Here is a 15,813-nt window from a genome sequence, read left to right as displayed (position 1 = left end):
GCACCACCTTCTATCCACATAGCATCATGAAGCACATTGAAAGCAGAGGTGTTGCAGGGGTTACAGCTCTCCCAGAAGAGGGCGCCCTTGTCAAGTGCCTTTAAAGAACCTTTGAAATACACCATCCTCTGCTCTCATTTCATGAATTAACAGTTTACACACCTACTGCACAGCTTCGCACTATAAACGCTGCCTTGCAAACATATAGGTCTACCTAAAGGCCTAAAAGAAATGTATTCTTTGAATTCTTTTGTAAACTGGGGGGAAATTATAAAAACACTAATAATTGTAGGCTACACAAAAAAGTCAATCAAATAAACGGAGTGAACACAAGCTGTAAAACAGTGTACTGGTTGACTGCAGCCACTGTGTCAGCACTGCGTTCGTTGCAGCTCATGCGGTGTGCTCGCTGCTCTTTGTTCTAACCAGAGCATATGCCACAAGCCCTCACTGCTTTTCCTCAACAGCTGCTAAGCCCATTAAATCTGCAGCCAGCCACCGGAGTGGAGGGCTTTCAGGGAGGGAGGAGGGCTCGACTAAACCGTGCACTGTTCCGCCATAACCCCAGGGGCTTCACCAGAGAAATGTTCAACATGAACACAGATAATCAGGATGAGCAGTGTGCATAAGCAGCATGTCTGCTCTGTTTGCAGAAGTTAACCGTGTTTTGTTTTTTTAAGCCGTGTCTATTCATCAAATTAAATTTAAATCAGATTATGATAATATGATGTCTGTCATAGGTTTGGATCACATGATGAGACAATCATCTGGACGTGATAATCATAAAGTCTAACTAAAGAAAATGTCAGCCAGTCTATCCTACAAGGTGCCTTTAAAGTAGAATTTATGAGCAGTGTGGCGATTATCCAGCATCCATTCTGCATCATTTAGTGAACTAATACTCTGCCTGTTTGCTCTGCAGTCCCGCGCCTCAGGCTCTGGAGCTCAATGGCTCCCAGTGCTTCTATTTGCTGTGCTGCAGGATATCACAACACTATTCATTTCCAGGCTTCACATCACCTCATTAAATTGACCCGTCCCCCTGCTCAGTATTAAAGCGCAGCTTTATGAAGACTTTGCTTTCTTAAAGAAATACAGTAGCCTATATACCTCTTTTATTCAGTCTCTGTTTGGCTCATTTCGAGGCTCAGTGATTTGCCTGGATTTTCTTCACACCTCTATCTCGAGGGGGCTGCTTCAGTTTGTCCATAACCTCACTGCTCTCAGCTGGTGAAAAGCTCCACAACCAAGGGATTAAACACAGTCTCTGATTAGCAGCCCACTACTGCACCCGAAGGATGGAAAGGAAATTTTTATACTCTAATCACAAACACTGCCTACAAGCCTCTGGATCACAATGCTCAAAGGATGCCATATAGTTCCTCTTATAACATTTAATAGTAAATATGTACATGCAGTTTTATAATACAGCTAGCTGGACAGTGACAGTATAAATGTGGCAGCCTGACCCCCCTAGTGTCATTAGGTCTCTCAGTGTAAAACCCACGTTTTCTATTAACCTACAGTCCTGTAGTGTTCTGTGACATGAACAAAGATACAGGCTTGTAAAGGAACAAATTACTCATTCATGCAAGGTTAACTTAAATGTGTTTCAATAGAGACTACATTTTAGAGAGGCATTCAAGATGACTTTAACTGCTGTTGACATGGAGCACAACTGACAAGAAGGAAATGAAAGTGTGCCTTCTAAAATATTAAAATTTTAAACATATGGACAAACTGTATTATTTGGATTGTAGATTATTATGTTTTCTTTATGGTTGAGCTTAAAATCAGATGTAGGCCTGTTTGTGTAGCCTTTGTAGAACCAATCCTTGTCACGGTAATGTGGCCAATTTGCAGTCTTCATCCTGATGAATTCCAACAGAATATAAATAAATAGCAGCACAGATATTTTAATTTTAGCCCACAGCCTTATTATCTTGTGAAATGGAGCAGAAAACATGCGGCACGGGTCAGGCAATAAGTAGTGAGAAACCAGGCGGCAGTGTAAAATATGTGATGGCAGTGATGCTGGAGAGGGCCTATTACTGCTGAATCTTCCCAGAGATGCTATTTTCATCCAAGATAAATTGTCCTCTAGAGCAGGGACAAATATTGTGCTCGCCGCCTCTTCTTTTCGATAACCAAGGTGAGCGAGGAGGCCTGGAGCTGCATGCATTTAAACATCTTCTTTTACCATCTCCTTGGTGGTGTTCGTCCTCAGGGCCTTGAAAGCTGCCTCTACCCGCTGGTGAGTGTATCGGCCAGCCGCCTACAGTACAGAGCACTCTCTTCCATGGGCTGGCACCGAAGATTAATTACACAGTGGAGGTGAGGGAAAAACAAAGGCCAATCCATCTGCGTCAGGGCAAGTGGACAGCCCCACAGCGCAGCGGGTGAATGCACTGACAAAGGCATCTATCACAGGGATGGAGTTACACAAACACAAGGTCAGGGTGCTTCCTGTCTCCCCTAGCCCCCAGGTCATAGCAAGGCAACCCCAGTTGCACCTCAAAAGCCCCTGGTTAGCCCTCAGACCACCCCTTTTCCTTTGCTGTAGAACAACAGGAGGTGAAGCTAACCCATTGCCAATCTCCAGAGAAAGCCAATATTGGCTTACTCCACTGACAGCGTGATATCGGTCCTGGCCCACAGACTGATGATAGCCGAGGAAATAGCTGAGGAGTAGAGGCCATTTACTGGTTGTGATTTATTTAGCTTTTGTGCTGTTGCTACCCTGAGACAGGCAGCCTTTATAAGCCACCATAGCAAGTCTGACAGGCCAGGGTCGAACCTGGGTTACCTGCGAGTCTCCATGGAACTGCTGACCTACTACAGTATATTAGGTCAGTCAGATGGTGACGGTATCTGATCCCCAAATCACACCTATTGTGCTGGTCTTTGTCCGAAAATGATCAGTACAGTGAACAGAAATTGGTTGATTTCCAGAAGGCTTATTAAGCTAAATGTTGAAGCAAGTGATTAAATTATAGATACACTTGGACCTAATTAAAATATTGTTTCCTATAAATGATAAGTGTGGAGAACCTCACTAATTTAGAGAAAAAAACTGTCTACTGCAGCATCTCATGTGGCTAAACACAGTGGTGTGGATTCCAGAGAACAGGAGTTCAGTCAGTTAATTTATGTAGAATGGAAATGTTAATTGACCACAATTGTCAATTGTGAGGATGTTCTGCCTTTGTCACTATACTATAAATTGAAAATCTTTTGGGGTTTGGACTGTTGGTTGGACAAAAAGAAGACGTCACCTTTGGCTCTGGGAAATTGGAATAGTCATTTTTCACTATCCTCTAGTATTAAAACTAAATGTTTAATCAATACTGGGGGGGGGGGGGGGGGGGGCATTAGTTACAGCCCTAATGAGAATAAGGAGTATGTATAAAGATAATAATTGTCTAGATTCTGAGATCATCATACACCAAGCTCAGCAGAGCATAGATAACGATACATAATAATGACAAACAATAAACTAAAGACACACGGGTGATCGGTCACCATGTTGCCATTCCCCAACAAACAAATGAGATGTTTACACATTTGAGCTTGGGAAGGAGTGCAGCAGTAGCATGCAATGTAGAACTGTATCTCAGAAGTAATCATGAAATGAAGAGGAAAAATATAGTCACATAAACCCATTGCTTTAAGGGGAAATAGTCTTCTAATGTGTGTGGGAGGAGGAAATGTGAATGTGTCTACTTATGTCTGGCAAAGGCTGCATTTGGATTTTCAGTGGGATATGATTGTGAGAATGGGCTATGTACTGTTTACTAACTGACTTAGTGAAGGCTATTGTTTTTACAGTTTATAAATGAAAAAAACAACATACCTAACTGTTTTCTTCTAAAAGGAAATGATATGTGCACCAATGCATCTCAGTCAGATACAACACTGGAGCATCCCTGCTAACTTCACAAATAGACATCAAAATGTCTATTCTAAGGTTTAATTGCTATTTGTTGTTTCTAAGTTATTCCTGGTGCACCATCTTCAATTTGCTCTAATCTTTTCCAGCTGTGAGCAGCTCCTCAATTTTCTTTGTTTAATGCATGCTTTTGTCACTTTCCCAATGAGAAAACAAATCAAACCCTGCTTAGATTTAGTGTGTAGTATGGCATTTGGACACCAATGTTGGCTGAATGAAGATGTAGGTTTCTGCATTTTAACAGAAAATCCCTCACAAAGACATTCTGAGGACTGGAGGCAAGCATGCACATGAAATACTGTATCTAGCCTATTATCCACAGTGGTAATAACAAGTGTTTCCAGCAGTGCAGAGCAGACGAGTGAGACAGTCTTTAATGGGTTAAATAACCTGCAGTGCATAGGATATGCATTAGGGCAAGTGGCATATGTCAAGTGTGGATGTTGCAGCTCACCTGCAGTTGTGTGCCTGGACTATCTGGCAGCAAAAGGTAAAAGGCCCAAAACAGTAAGCTCACTGGGCTGTGGGCTTTGAGCTCTGCACATAAAAAGTGGGTCACAAATCAGTTTTCTGTCAGGTTTAAGTGACGTTCTTCTTCTCTGGGCTACATCTGATCTGATGGCAAGAGGATGAATAAAGTCAATAAACCTTATAGAAAGCCTTGCTTGTGACCCAATGTCTGACAATACTGGTTTCTGACATTTTACCTGGTTTTAGCTAACATTTCTCCTTTAAATAAATACAGTAGGCCTTTAATGTTAAACAGGAATAGATGAAAAACCGTTTTGGGTGATCTATTTCATTTTAAGGTTTCATCACATTAAGATGTCTGTATACTGTTTTTTTGATGTGTGAAAAAGAAATCCCATATTTTTGTTTATAAAAATAAAAAATATTAGTCCAAACAATGATTAATACAAGTATTTTTCAATAGATCTTCTGACTAATTTTTCTCTAAAACCCCCAAATGAACTGAGAAAATATACAGGACCTGACCTCATGTTGTCATGAGTAGCAGCGTTGGCTGTAGTCATGGTAAAACAATGGATACTGTTCTAAGACAAATGTTCTATGACAATGTAATGACACAGTGTTAAAGGAGACCTATTATAGTCCTTTCCAGTCCTATATTATAGTTCTGTTACTCCTGTATGACAGCTTTGCATGATTCAAATATAAAAAAAATTAAATAAAAATTCTGTCTTATACTGGCTCTTCATGTAGGCCTTCATTTCATCCTCTGTATGAAACAAGCTATAGATGCTCCTGTCTCTTTAAGACCCCCCTCTCAAACCCCACTATCTTCTGATTGGCCAAGACCTGAAGCATGTTACCAGGATGTTGTTGTCTCTGAGCGGAATAGACCGACTGACGCCGTAAAGGCTGCACCACAATACGTCCATAGCCCAGCATCAAAGTCCACAGGAAGCATCTCAGAAGTGTGTCAGCAGCGGAGTGTGCAGCCTGCCCCACGTTATTGACTTGATATTGATTTGTCCTTTTTGTGCTTCTACTACCTTCTTCACAGCTCTATGTGACCCTGTTTTGTTCCGTCAATTTTAGGCTGAATTTCCCACGATGAGCATTTCAGAATCAGAGCATTGTGCCTGCCTGATTTGCTGACGTGTTTAGATTTTGTTGATTTGCTAATCAGTGTTTGCTTTTTGTGCTTCTACTATGATTAGGTAGGCTACGCAGTTAAATGATTTCTTTTTGTGCCTGTTTTACCGTGTTTATTTTTCTTTTACGATTGGGAGTCTCCACATAGTGCTTTATTTTGAAAATTGACCAGATTCTCCCGTTCTGTGTCTGACTTCCTGCCTGGTTCGATCTGCTCTGTGCTGCTTGATGCGGCTTGCAGCAAAAATAGACCTGCTACCTAATTCTCTGTGGAGCAGAGCGGAGAGCCACTTCTGGGACCCTTCTGGGATGTGCTGCGGTTGCATCTGGTGGACTCACGAGCATTGACTATAATGGCTGTGATTAGCTCCAGCAACCGTGGCACAGCTGTAACGAGCCCTGGCCGGAGTCAGTGGATTTTAGGGGTTGCTGTGCGGAGCAAATGACCATATATGGAACACCGATCCCGTCTGGCTCCGTATGTGTAGAAAAAGCAGTTTAAAACAGAGCATTCAGAACAGGAGGAAATCTGAGGTTTTGGCTCACATGGATTTCTTTTAAATACTTTAACCTCATTATTTGAAGCTTTGGCCATGTTTAACATGAACATCCAACATTGTAACATTGTAGATAATAATGTGGAAAAGCATAATAGGTCTCCTTTAATGCCACTATGATTAATATTGTATACAGTATAGTATATACTATACTATTATTACTGTCTCCTTTAAATCAGAGATAAACTAAGATAAACTAGTTGCTGGATACTATAAATACTAAATGAGAAAGACAGTGCTGACGGATAAAATCTTTGCTCCATTTACTTGATGGGAAACTGGTGGGAAAAAAGAGAGAAATGCCACCCCTTGCATGAAAAATCCAAGCAAACTGAAGAGCATCAAAAGTGAATAAGCACTGGATTGTGCAGCTACAAGCTACTATGAAGTCCATAATGTCAAACAGACTCCTGAATCGTATCATTAAGCCAGTGTCTGTGCAAGTTGATTTGGCATTTATTATATACTTTCTGGTTTAAGGAATTTGTTTGTAAATGCAAGAGTAAAACAAATCTGTTTTTAAGTTATAAAAGGTTATGAAACCCCCATGGCCACACATTAAATGGGTTAGGGGTAAGCCACATGGCAGTCTGCAGACTGTTTCTTATAGTCATTCTCGGTTTCTTTACCCTTTTTTAGCAGAGCAGAAAGGAAATCAGATGACAGCCTGAAGTCTTATTTTCATCTGAAAAATAAATTTGAAGGAGTGCACCGCCAAAAGAACCAATATCCATCTACTGTCACAATATTTTGAGATGACAGTAGAGGACATTTTTGTAGACTGCAGCCCCAGCAGTGTCCTTATTCCGAGTTTCCACTCGGTGAACGGTGAATTGAAATGAGAAGTAGCTGAAATGTCAGGGCTATGTGACTGTGACAGTGCACAGACGCTCCAGAAAGAAACATGTACCAGGACAGTTGGAAGGGCAAAACCCAGGGCTCAGTGTGCTGCAGCAGCTCAGAGTCCCGCTGAACGCTAAGTCTCTGCCAGCTGCATGTTTTATGACAACACATTAAAGAGGAGCCTGGAAGTCTAGCATGTGAGCCTTGCTTTGTCTATCCTCTGCCAGGGAGGAACCTAACCTAGCACCATTTATTGAACAAAGAGTCCCTGCGACTCTGGGCTACAGGCTGTTCCCTGGAAATCTAACTCAGGACAATAGAAACATAAGGGAGAGTGTGGGAGAATGAGAGGCAGTGTGTGTGAGGTTTGCGGTAGGCGTCAGCAAAATGGATGAGGAATGCTCAGGGTTGATCCGCTGGTGCAGACAAGGGGGAATCCAGATCGGCTATGACAGGAATGTGAGAGCAGGATATCATTAGGAGCATTGGAGCTGCTGCACAGGCCTCAAACACACAGCAGGCAGCAACACAAACAGATACACAGAGATAAACGGACACACATCCACTGGGAAAGTCATTACAGCACACATGCAGGGACTGAACATCATGGTGGATCAAAATGGCAGCCGACTCTTTGACATAAATTATTATGCTGTCGGCGGCAGAGCTGTAGTATCCTATGTTTTTCTTTTTCCTAAATCTTTCTACAACTTCTTCAAAACATATTGAGAACTCGACCCTTAACTCCCACCCAAACCAAGTGGTAGTATTCAGATCATTTACTTTAAGGGGTACGCCACAGATTTTAAACATCAAAGTCTGTTTACAGGTCCTGTGGATGGCATTTGTGAAAAAAAGTTGTACAAAAGCCTTTTTATGGCCCCAGAGGGAGCTGCGTCACATCTGATGTCCTGCCTCAAGTGATGTCAACGTCAGTTGGGGCTAAAGACTACAAGTTTGAAAATGAAAAAACTCAGTGGGGTTAGCACAAACTGAGCTTACCAGACCTCTAATAACACAACCCAATATCCGACTGAACTGTTTGCGGTCAAGTTGCATTATGGGTAATGTGAAAAAGAAGTAGATTGAAGACTAACAGACTGCTTTAGCTGCATATAGTTTTTTTAAAAAGACCATGCATCATGAATTGAGTTCAATGCTAAATCAGTGGAGTACTCTAGAGCACCAAGTAAAAAGTATCATGCAGCGCCATAGATTATAGCATATTACATAAAAAAGATAATTTTGTAGCTGGTCTAAGTGGATATAATTATTCATCATATGCCTGTTATAAAATGGTCATATGTTTTGGATTACATTTTTCAGTCTCAAAAGTACCTACAGTGGAAGTAGAAGTATAAAGCAGCGGTGGAAGAAGTATTGAGATCATGTCCTTAAGCAAAAGTAGCAATGCCAAACTATAAAAATAAAAGTCCTGCATTAAACATACTATACAGAAGTATTAGCAACAAAATATACTTAAAGAATCAAAAGTAAAATGACCCATTATGCACAATAGTTCCTGTTCATTATTATACTCTCAGGTTACTATTATTGATTTATTGATATGTAAGTGGTTTAATGTTGAAGTTGGTCAAGGTGACGCTAGTTTCAATTACTTTAGTTACTGTTGGTTAGTTTAATCTAACAATGCATCATATTTTATTAACTGCTCATTTGCTGTTGATGTAAAATCTTAATCTGAAAAGTAATTTATCCCTGATTTGAGCTGATAAATAAATATAGCGGAGTAATCGCTTTGAAATGTAGTGGAATAGTAAGAAGCACAAAAGAAAATACAAAAGTTAAATGTGTTACCTTAAAAAAATTATTTTTTTACTTCAGTAAATGCTTTTAGTGTCATTCTGCCATTGCCAATACAAATTGAATAAATAGTTAAAAAACTGCAGCTAATCCATGTATCAGAATGAAACCAGAGCCGACAATCTGTTTGGTAAGTACTCTTGTATCCTATATTGTATGTAAACTCTAAAGGTTTGCCAAAAGAGATCCCCAGAGAATGAAATATTTCCTGCCAGACCACTCCATCTATTTCAACATGCCAAACAAAAAGGCTCAACATCCTCTCCCGTTTCCTTTTCTTTTTCACAGTTACCTTCTGAACCTGCAGACCACACACTGGTCTCATATGAAGGGGGAGATGACGAGAGGGTCAGAGACACTGGACAAACTGTGGGGTCAATTATCTGGAAATCTGAAGGATGTTTCTGTCTTTCATAAAGCAGGAAGTTTGTTTTCATGGCTGCTTTGTGACGAATGCAGAGCCAAAGTTTTCTGTAAGAGCTTTACTCCTGACTGTACAGGGAAAGTGCTTGAAAGCAGACTGCAACATGACAAGTATTTTACCATGTAGCAGACTTTAAAGGTTTATCCTGCCAGGTGTAGTTATCATTCCAGTGTCATACAGGAACACCTTGCTCTAACCTTTCCTTGGAAAATGAAGGTTGTTCCACTGATATAAATATTCAGATGTCTGAAATGCAGGAATGAACCTTGTTTTAAATAAAATGCAAGTATGCATATTTGGGACAGGCTCGTTTGCATTTCAGATGTGTTTAATTACCTTTATTTGCATGCATCACATTCCTACAGCTGGGCTCAATTTATTGAGTGGAGTTTTTACATAACCACGGGTTTCTTGTTTTGTAAATGACTGAATGTGGGTCCAAGGCCACGTTCTTTGTACGTGGATAACCGTCCCATTTGTTGACATTTGGACACGACTGGATATTTTGGTCCTTTGAAGCTGGTTTAAAATTAATCTAGAACTGGAACAAGTCCTTCAGCCCAAACCTGCAAAACTGCAAGTTTACTAGCAGTTAAAGGGAGAGTTAAGTGATGCTGCAGAAGGGATTGTTGATATTTGATATATATACTCAACTGCCAACAAATAGATCCCTACCTTCAGCACTCCCTCAGAAGCTCTTCCCCCCAAAATTTTAAAATCTCAGAGGTTTTTCCAGTGCTGAAACTCCTTCGCCCTTGCCTGGTCATATTACTTTCTTCTCTGTTTTAACTCTTCAGACTCTCCTTCTTCACAGTGCCTGGAGTAAAACTGTTCAAATGTGCAGGTGTATAGAACTCTCTCTCCCACTGCCTCCATCACTCCTGCGCATGAGCACAAACACCGCCTGTTGTTGATTGGCTGGAACAATGTTGTGTGGACCTTGCCACACCACTTTCTTTGTTTTCCATTTATAGAGCCAGGGCTGTGTAAGAAAAAATTGAAAAAACTGGCTCACTTTCTTAGGTTTTTAATGAAGGAATCTGTTGGTGTATCGCAATTTAATTGTCATAATGAGGAGTTACCTACTTACGTGTTCACATAAATTCCAGTGTAACAAGTTCTAACAATTCTGTCTGATTTCAGGCAAAGAACACATGGCATTCACTTTGGTCCTGAAATTTAATTTGACATTAAAAATGTGAATTTATCATTTGAACACTAAAACTTATTAAATGATTAACTCGCTTTGGTGAAAATTGTTATTGCAATTAAATTTTCAGAGATGGAGATGAGGTTTCATTTCCACAGCAGGCTTATGATTATCACTGAAAAGTCTCTTGCACAAGTATGGGGGAGAAGAACCCCACCAAGCCAGCACCCAACATCAGTCAAACCACATTCACTGTCTAATGAACAGTACTGAAAGTGTGGAAGGAGTGGAAACATCATGGAGCACAAACGACGCGTAAACGCAGAAACATACATAAAATAAGACTTGTGACCATGAATCCATGAAAGGGGTTCCCAACACACCTACCTCATGTAACTGCAATCACATGATCAACACACATCCAATACTATGAATGCTGATCATGGCGTCACCTCTCTACTCGCTTTGCCTTTCTTTCAACAGCAGCACTGTTGTTGAGGTAGGCTACACTTCATCCAGGACGAACAAATCAAACCTCAAAGAACAAAAAGAACTGGATGAGAATGAACAGTATTATTTTAGGATGATAACAGCTTGCTAGCCTAAATTAGTTAAGCCACATTTGAAGGACAGGACCCAGACCTGAATGAGGGAGGAATCAAAAAGATATTATCAAGAGAAAACACAGAACCAGAGTTTTTATTTCTACACCATAGCATATAAAACTAACCAACAGGGTGCTGGTGTCTGGGAGAATATCAGAGGTCTCTTGCATATCTAATTCAGGCTGTGGATGAGGAATAACACCAACAGCAGATTTGCTTTCTGTGTCAACACTGCTCATTTTTAGATAAACAGGGGCCCCGCTCGGGCTACAGGGCAGGCGCAGAGCTATCCGCTGAAGGAACACAGCTACCTTCCGACTGAGCGCACTAATAGCATGTAGGATCGTCTCTGCCACTGAGCATCACACTCTGCAGCAGGCAGGCCCAGTGAAGTGAAAGAAGAGACAGGAGGATGGAGGAGATGAGGAGGCTCTATGTCCGAGACCTGCTGCAGCAGACACAATAACACTGCGAGAATAGCCCGAGACATATTGCTATTCAGACAGAAAGAGCAGATTTTTTAAAACTGTGTATTCCTGTGCTCCTGCCTGAGGGGTACACACAGTATTATGAAGAGGATTTAAGTTGACACAAGTCACAGTCGCTCCATCGCCGGTGTGGAGAAGGAGGACGGGGGGGGGGGGGTGAATTATTCAACCAGCCTGTGCTGCTCGGCTCTGACGTCTTGTTGTCTTATGGGGAGGTGAGGCGAGTCGGCAACAACAAGCAGCACCTCCTCACAAGGCGGTCATCACATGACAGCCCCAGGATAGAGCATCCAAGGAACCTCGATTTTCCCGAGGACAGGGCATCATTTCAAAGAGCAGCAGCAGAATAATAGCTCCCTCTCAAAATGACAGCCATCGCTGCGGCACACCATCACAGATTGCTGGTCTATCACTCCCCAAACACAGCATCCTGACAGCCCTACCCCACTGATAGCAAGGCACCTCAGCCTGAGTAAGTGTTCCTTCTGGCTTAGCACAGCTTTGGTGTTATTATACCACAGCGGTGCAATATTCAGCTCAGAGATTCACTACCTGGTGCTGAGGTGATCTCTTACAGCTCAGTATTTGTGAAGCTGAGAAAATGGAAGGCAGGAATGCTTGATTTATTCTGCAACATGGTTTCCGTCAAGCAAAAAACTATATTATTCAAGAGAAAATGTAGGACATGAGTATTATCAAAACAGACCCAGCATCAGTCCCTCTGCTCAGCTGGAGAATTACATTCCACAAAATGTAAAAAAGAAAGAGAATTAAGTGTTTCTGCTTTCTTCCTTCTCGCTGCTCATTGACAAACGAAATCAAAATGGTTTACCCTTAAAACAGGATTATTGTCTCACAGCTGCTGGGATTTACCAGTCTGCTCTACCTCAGCATACAAACAACAAAGAAATAAATATGCTTCATTGCTATATCAGGAAGCACAAAAAGAAAAAAGACCAAGTCGTATCTTGTGGTGTAACTTAGTCGTTTATTTTAATTCCACAAATTTTTCAAAAAAATTACAAAATACTCAAATGGAGAGAACACAGGACTCACAATTTTTCTTATTATTTCTACTTTTTGTTTACATTGTGTCATCCCATGGCGACTACTCATATATACAATAAGCTTCAAGATACCAGTATATATATAAATCTTAGCAGTCAGAATTTACATTCTGCTATTGCCGCTTTGAAACAAGAAGCTAAACCATTGACAACACTTAACATCAAAGGTTTGGAGACACAAAAAGAGGGAGTTAAAGGCAAGGGAATCGCCAGGAAACGAGGCAAAGTTGATGACGAGGAGCTCGTCGTCAGAAGAGAGACAGGAATCGGTGGGAGATGGCTAGACAGGTTCTTGTCAGGGCTTCAAGACTTTTTTGGAGTTTTTAAAAAGTTGGGGCATGAGTTCGATGATGAAGTGTTTAAATGTCAATTATAGTGCTCCACAGAAATCTATGGTCACTTTTAAATGCAAGTACGGTTTCTTCATTTGGTTAAAATAAAAAAACAAAAAGCCACAGTTTTCTAAAAGTCCTTGACAGTAAAACAGTCTTAGTTCATGGAACAAATGCACAACTCATGTCATGGCTTCAGCAAAAAAACATACAGATGAGAAGAAAAAAAAAAAAGGGCTAGGGCTCACGTGCACCGGTATGACAGGTCAACACGACTTGTAACAGTGGCACACACAAACACACCACTCCTGAAGTGTGTATCCCTAAGGAACCAAGGCAAACAATAAACATTGTGAGAACACACACACACACACACACACCCCCAACCCTCTACCTCCTGGTCGTCACGTGTCGGCAGGCCCCCTCTAGTGTCACAGTGAACATTATTACAGCCTAGTTGGAGGATGACTCAGTCGGATGTGAGCCCTGCAACAAACATGGGTGACTGGACCAGGTAAAGAAAAGTGGACACCCCCAACGTAAGTAGCACCGACTCACAACCATTCACACATTTAAAACAATCATAAAGTCCTGTTAAGCTCCTGTTATAGTGAACAAAGTTAAAAATCAGGTCCCGATCATTTAAAAGAACACGAAGCAATTTCTCTGTAGTTCAGCCAAATGTGTTTCTGGTGTCCACATATTTAAAATCATTAATAAAACCATTCTCTGTAAAAAAAACAAAATAAAAGGAACGAAGTAGCACTCCATTTTGTTGACTTAAATACTGATTTTAAGCAAAGAGATAAAACCAATCGAGTGGAGCTCAAGGATCCTCTTTCAGTGCAAACGTTTTTTTGGGTTTTTTTATCCACGGCTTCGGTGTGCACTCCACAGAAGCCTCAGTGACTACTGTGTCACCAATTCAAGTGTTTCAAATCATGAACTCCGCATGTTGAGTTTACACATTCTGACAAACCTGGTGCGTGTCAAAGGTGTGTGATGAATGGATGTGGGCGTGACAGGTTTATGGTTTACATAGTGTATAAATCTAACACAGTGATGTCAGAGGAACGTCACAACTGAACCACAACTCCCTCAGAAACTGCTCATATAATGCCATGGTGCTCCCCTCTGAAACAAGGGATAATGCTTCAAAAGAATTATACTGGAGGTTGAAACGACTTGGTTTGGAGTCCACACCTAGTAATAATAATAATTATAATAATAATTATATGTTTATATATACTATTTACAGACTCAAAAACGCCATGCGGTAGCTTTTCTTAAAATTATGAAAAACCTCCAACAATGTATTAAAATAAATGTTGAATTTAAGATAGCACTTGTTATTTTCCCATAATCTGATGTTTTTTTTGTTGTTGTTGTTGATAAGCACAGTGTCTTGTTCTAGCACCTACAAAAAAAAAACAAACAAAAGAAAAACGTCAGGGAAGCTTGTCATGCAGGAGTCTTGAGGACGTCGTTACTATCGGCTATATACCAAAGAAAGTCAATGTCTTGAAGGAAAAAAAAAAGGAATATTTAAAAAATAAAAGTCCTTGACAGAAACAAAAACCAAATATTAGAAGAATTCTCAGACGATCCACTTGGCCTTTTCTGTTCTTCAAAACTGAATGTAACAAGTCTGTAACAACTTCCCGTGTCCTGCACCTGTTAAGCGCTGCCTCCCATGGCTGGCTACAGCTGCTTGTCGCTCTCCTTCTTCAGCCGGCTGAAACACAAACAACATTGGGTATTAACGGTAATATTTGGAAGATAAAAGGAACGCACACTCAAATGTTATCTAAATGTGTTTTAGTCTAATTTCTATTACTTATCTGACCTGTAGTAGTCCTCCTGGCCGGGCAGTGGTCCGCCGTGCATGTGATGGTGTCCGTGGAGCCATTGCTGCTCCATGGCCAGCCTCTGGAGCTCAGCTGACTGGGCATGCATGGCCTGCAGCTGGTGGGCTGCAGACATGGGCGGCGGCAGACCTCCTGGTAGGTCCCGTGGGTATGGAGTACCTAGAGGAGGCACAAATGATGATGAAGATTTGATCAGGCAATCTAGCATAGCTTGGATTGATAGAGTGGGTGTGATATTACTGTTAATGAGAGATGATATTGGCAGAAAGCTTACCGAAGACTGGGTGGCGCAGCATCTCGTGTTCATGCGGCGGCTGCCCGAGGAGAGGGTTGGGGATGGCGCCGGGAGGGTAAGGGAAGCGGGCCAGGTGAGGTCCGGCTCCTAGGGGATCTACTGCTAGGGGATGACCCCCCGAACCTGGAGGACACACAAGACATTCACCACCACCTTCTGGGTGTCAGAGTCTTAGGTTCAAGGTACACTCATTTCAGTACAGTGTTATCACAAACAGTACATGCTTCAGGCATAAGTGATACACATAATGTTACTCCTCTCATGGTTGACTAAAGGAGTGCAGGGACCACTATGCTACATTTATCCGCTGTAAAGTATCTGCTGGCTCCATCAGAAATATAATGAGGAAATAACAAGCTTTAATCCAATCTCATTTATGAATGCAGTACATTACTACAGAGAGAGGTGGGAGTTACAGATCATGGTAAATATTTTAAACTGTGTATTATTACTACAAAAGCTACGTAGCAAATACTAACCACCTCACATGTTCATTTTTACCCTGATACTTGCGTACATTATCGTCTACTTTCAATTTAACCCGGGCTTCCAAAAGAGTCTTCAAAGAAACATCTCTTCCTATAACCCTGAACCACAGAGTTGAAAACAACATTCTGTAAGTGCAGTTGTATTCTTAACTACACCACAAGATTGGCACCATTTCAACTAGTTAGCAATATTTCTACTGCCTCTGACTTAAACAACGTGACACTTGCATCAATTTTAATTTGATCCAAAATCTTTCTTACTGTGCTCATTTACTAAAATGGCTTTCTGACAATTTAAATAAT

The 15,813-nt window shown here is 41.2% G+C and overlaps 1 protein-coding gene across 6 annotated transcripts in view; it reads right to left on the bottom strand.

Annotated features, from left to right (window-relative positions):
- Positions 1–12,428: 12,428 nt before the first annotated feature.
- Positions 12,429–15,813, bottom strand: part of rerea (arginine-glutamic acid dipeptide (RE) repeats a) — a 122,754-nt gene continuing 119,369 nt past the window's right edge. For 4 of the 6 annotated variants that reach the window (XM_038722789.1, XM_038722791.1, XM_038722790.1 and 1 more), the window contains 3 exons: positions 15,002–15,175; positions 14,706–14,886; positions 12,429–14,594 (listed from right to left, as the gene is read on the bottom strand). In XM_038722789.1, the coding sequence (XP_038578717.1) occupies positions 14,561–14,594; positions 14,706–14,886; positions 15,002–15,175 (389 nt within the window). In that variant the 3' untranslated portion in view covers positions 12,429–14,560. The remainder of the gene's footprint in view (positions 14,595–14,705; positions 14,887–15,001; positions 15,176–15,813) is intronic. The other 2 variants (XM_038722792.1, XM_038722795.1) reach the window with 1 other exon arrangement.

The sequence above is a fragment of the Micropterus salmoides genome, unplaced genomic scaffold (assembly GCF_014851395.1).
Source record: "Micropterus salmoides isolate LMB-PRFRI ecotype aquatic unplaced genomic scaffold, ASM1485139v1 Ms_hic_scaffold_16, whole genome shotgun sequence".
Lineage (NCBI taxonomy): Eukaryota > Metazoa > Chordata > Actinopteri > Centrarchiformes > Centrarchidae > Micropterus > Micropterus salmoides.
Note: the sequence above shows the minus strand (reverse complement) of the source record. Positions and strands in the feature narration are given on the sequence as shown.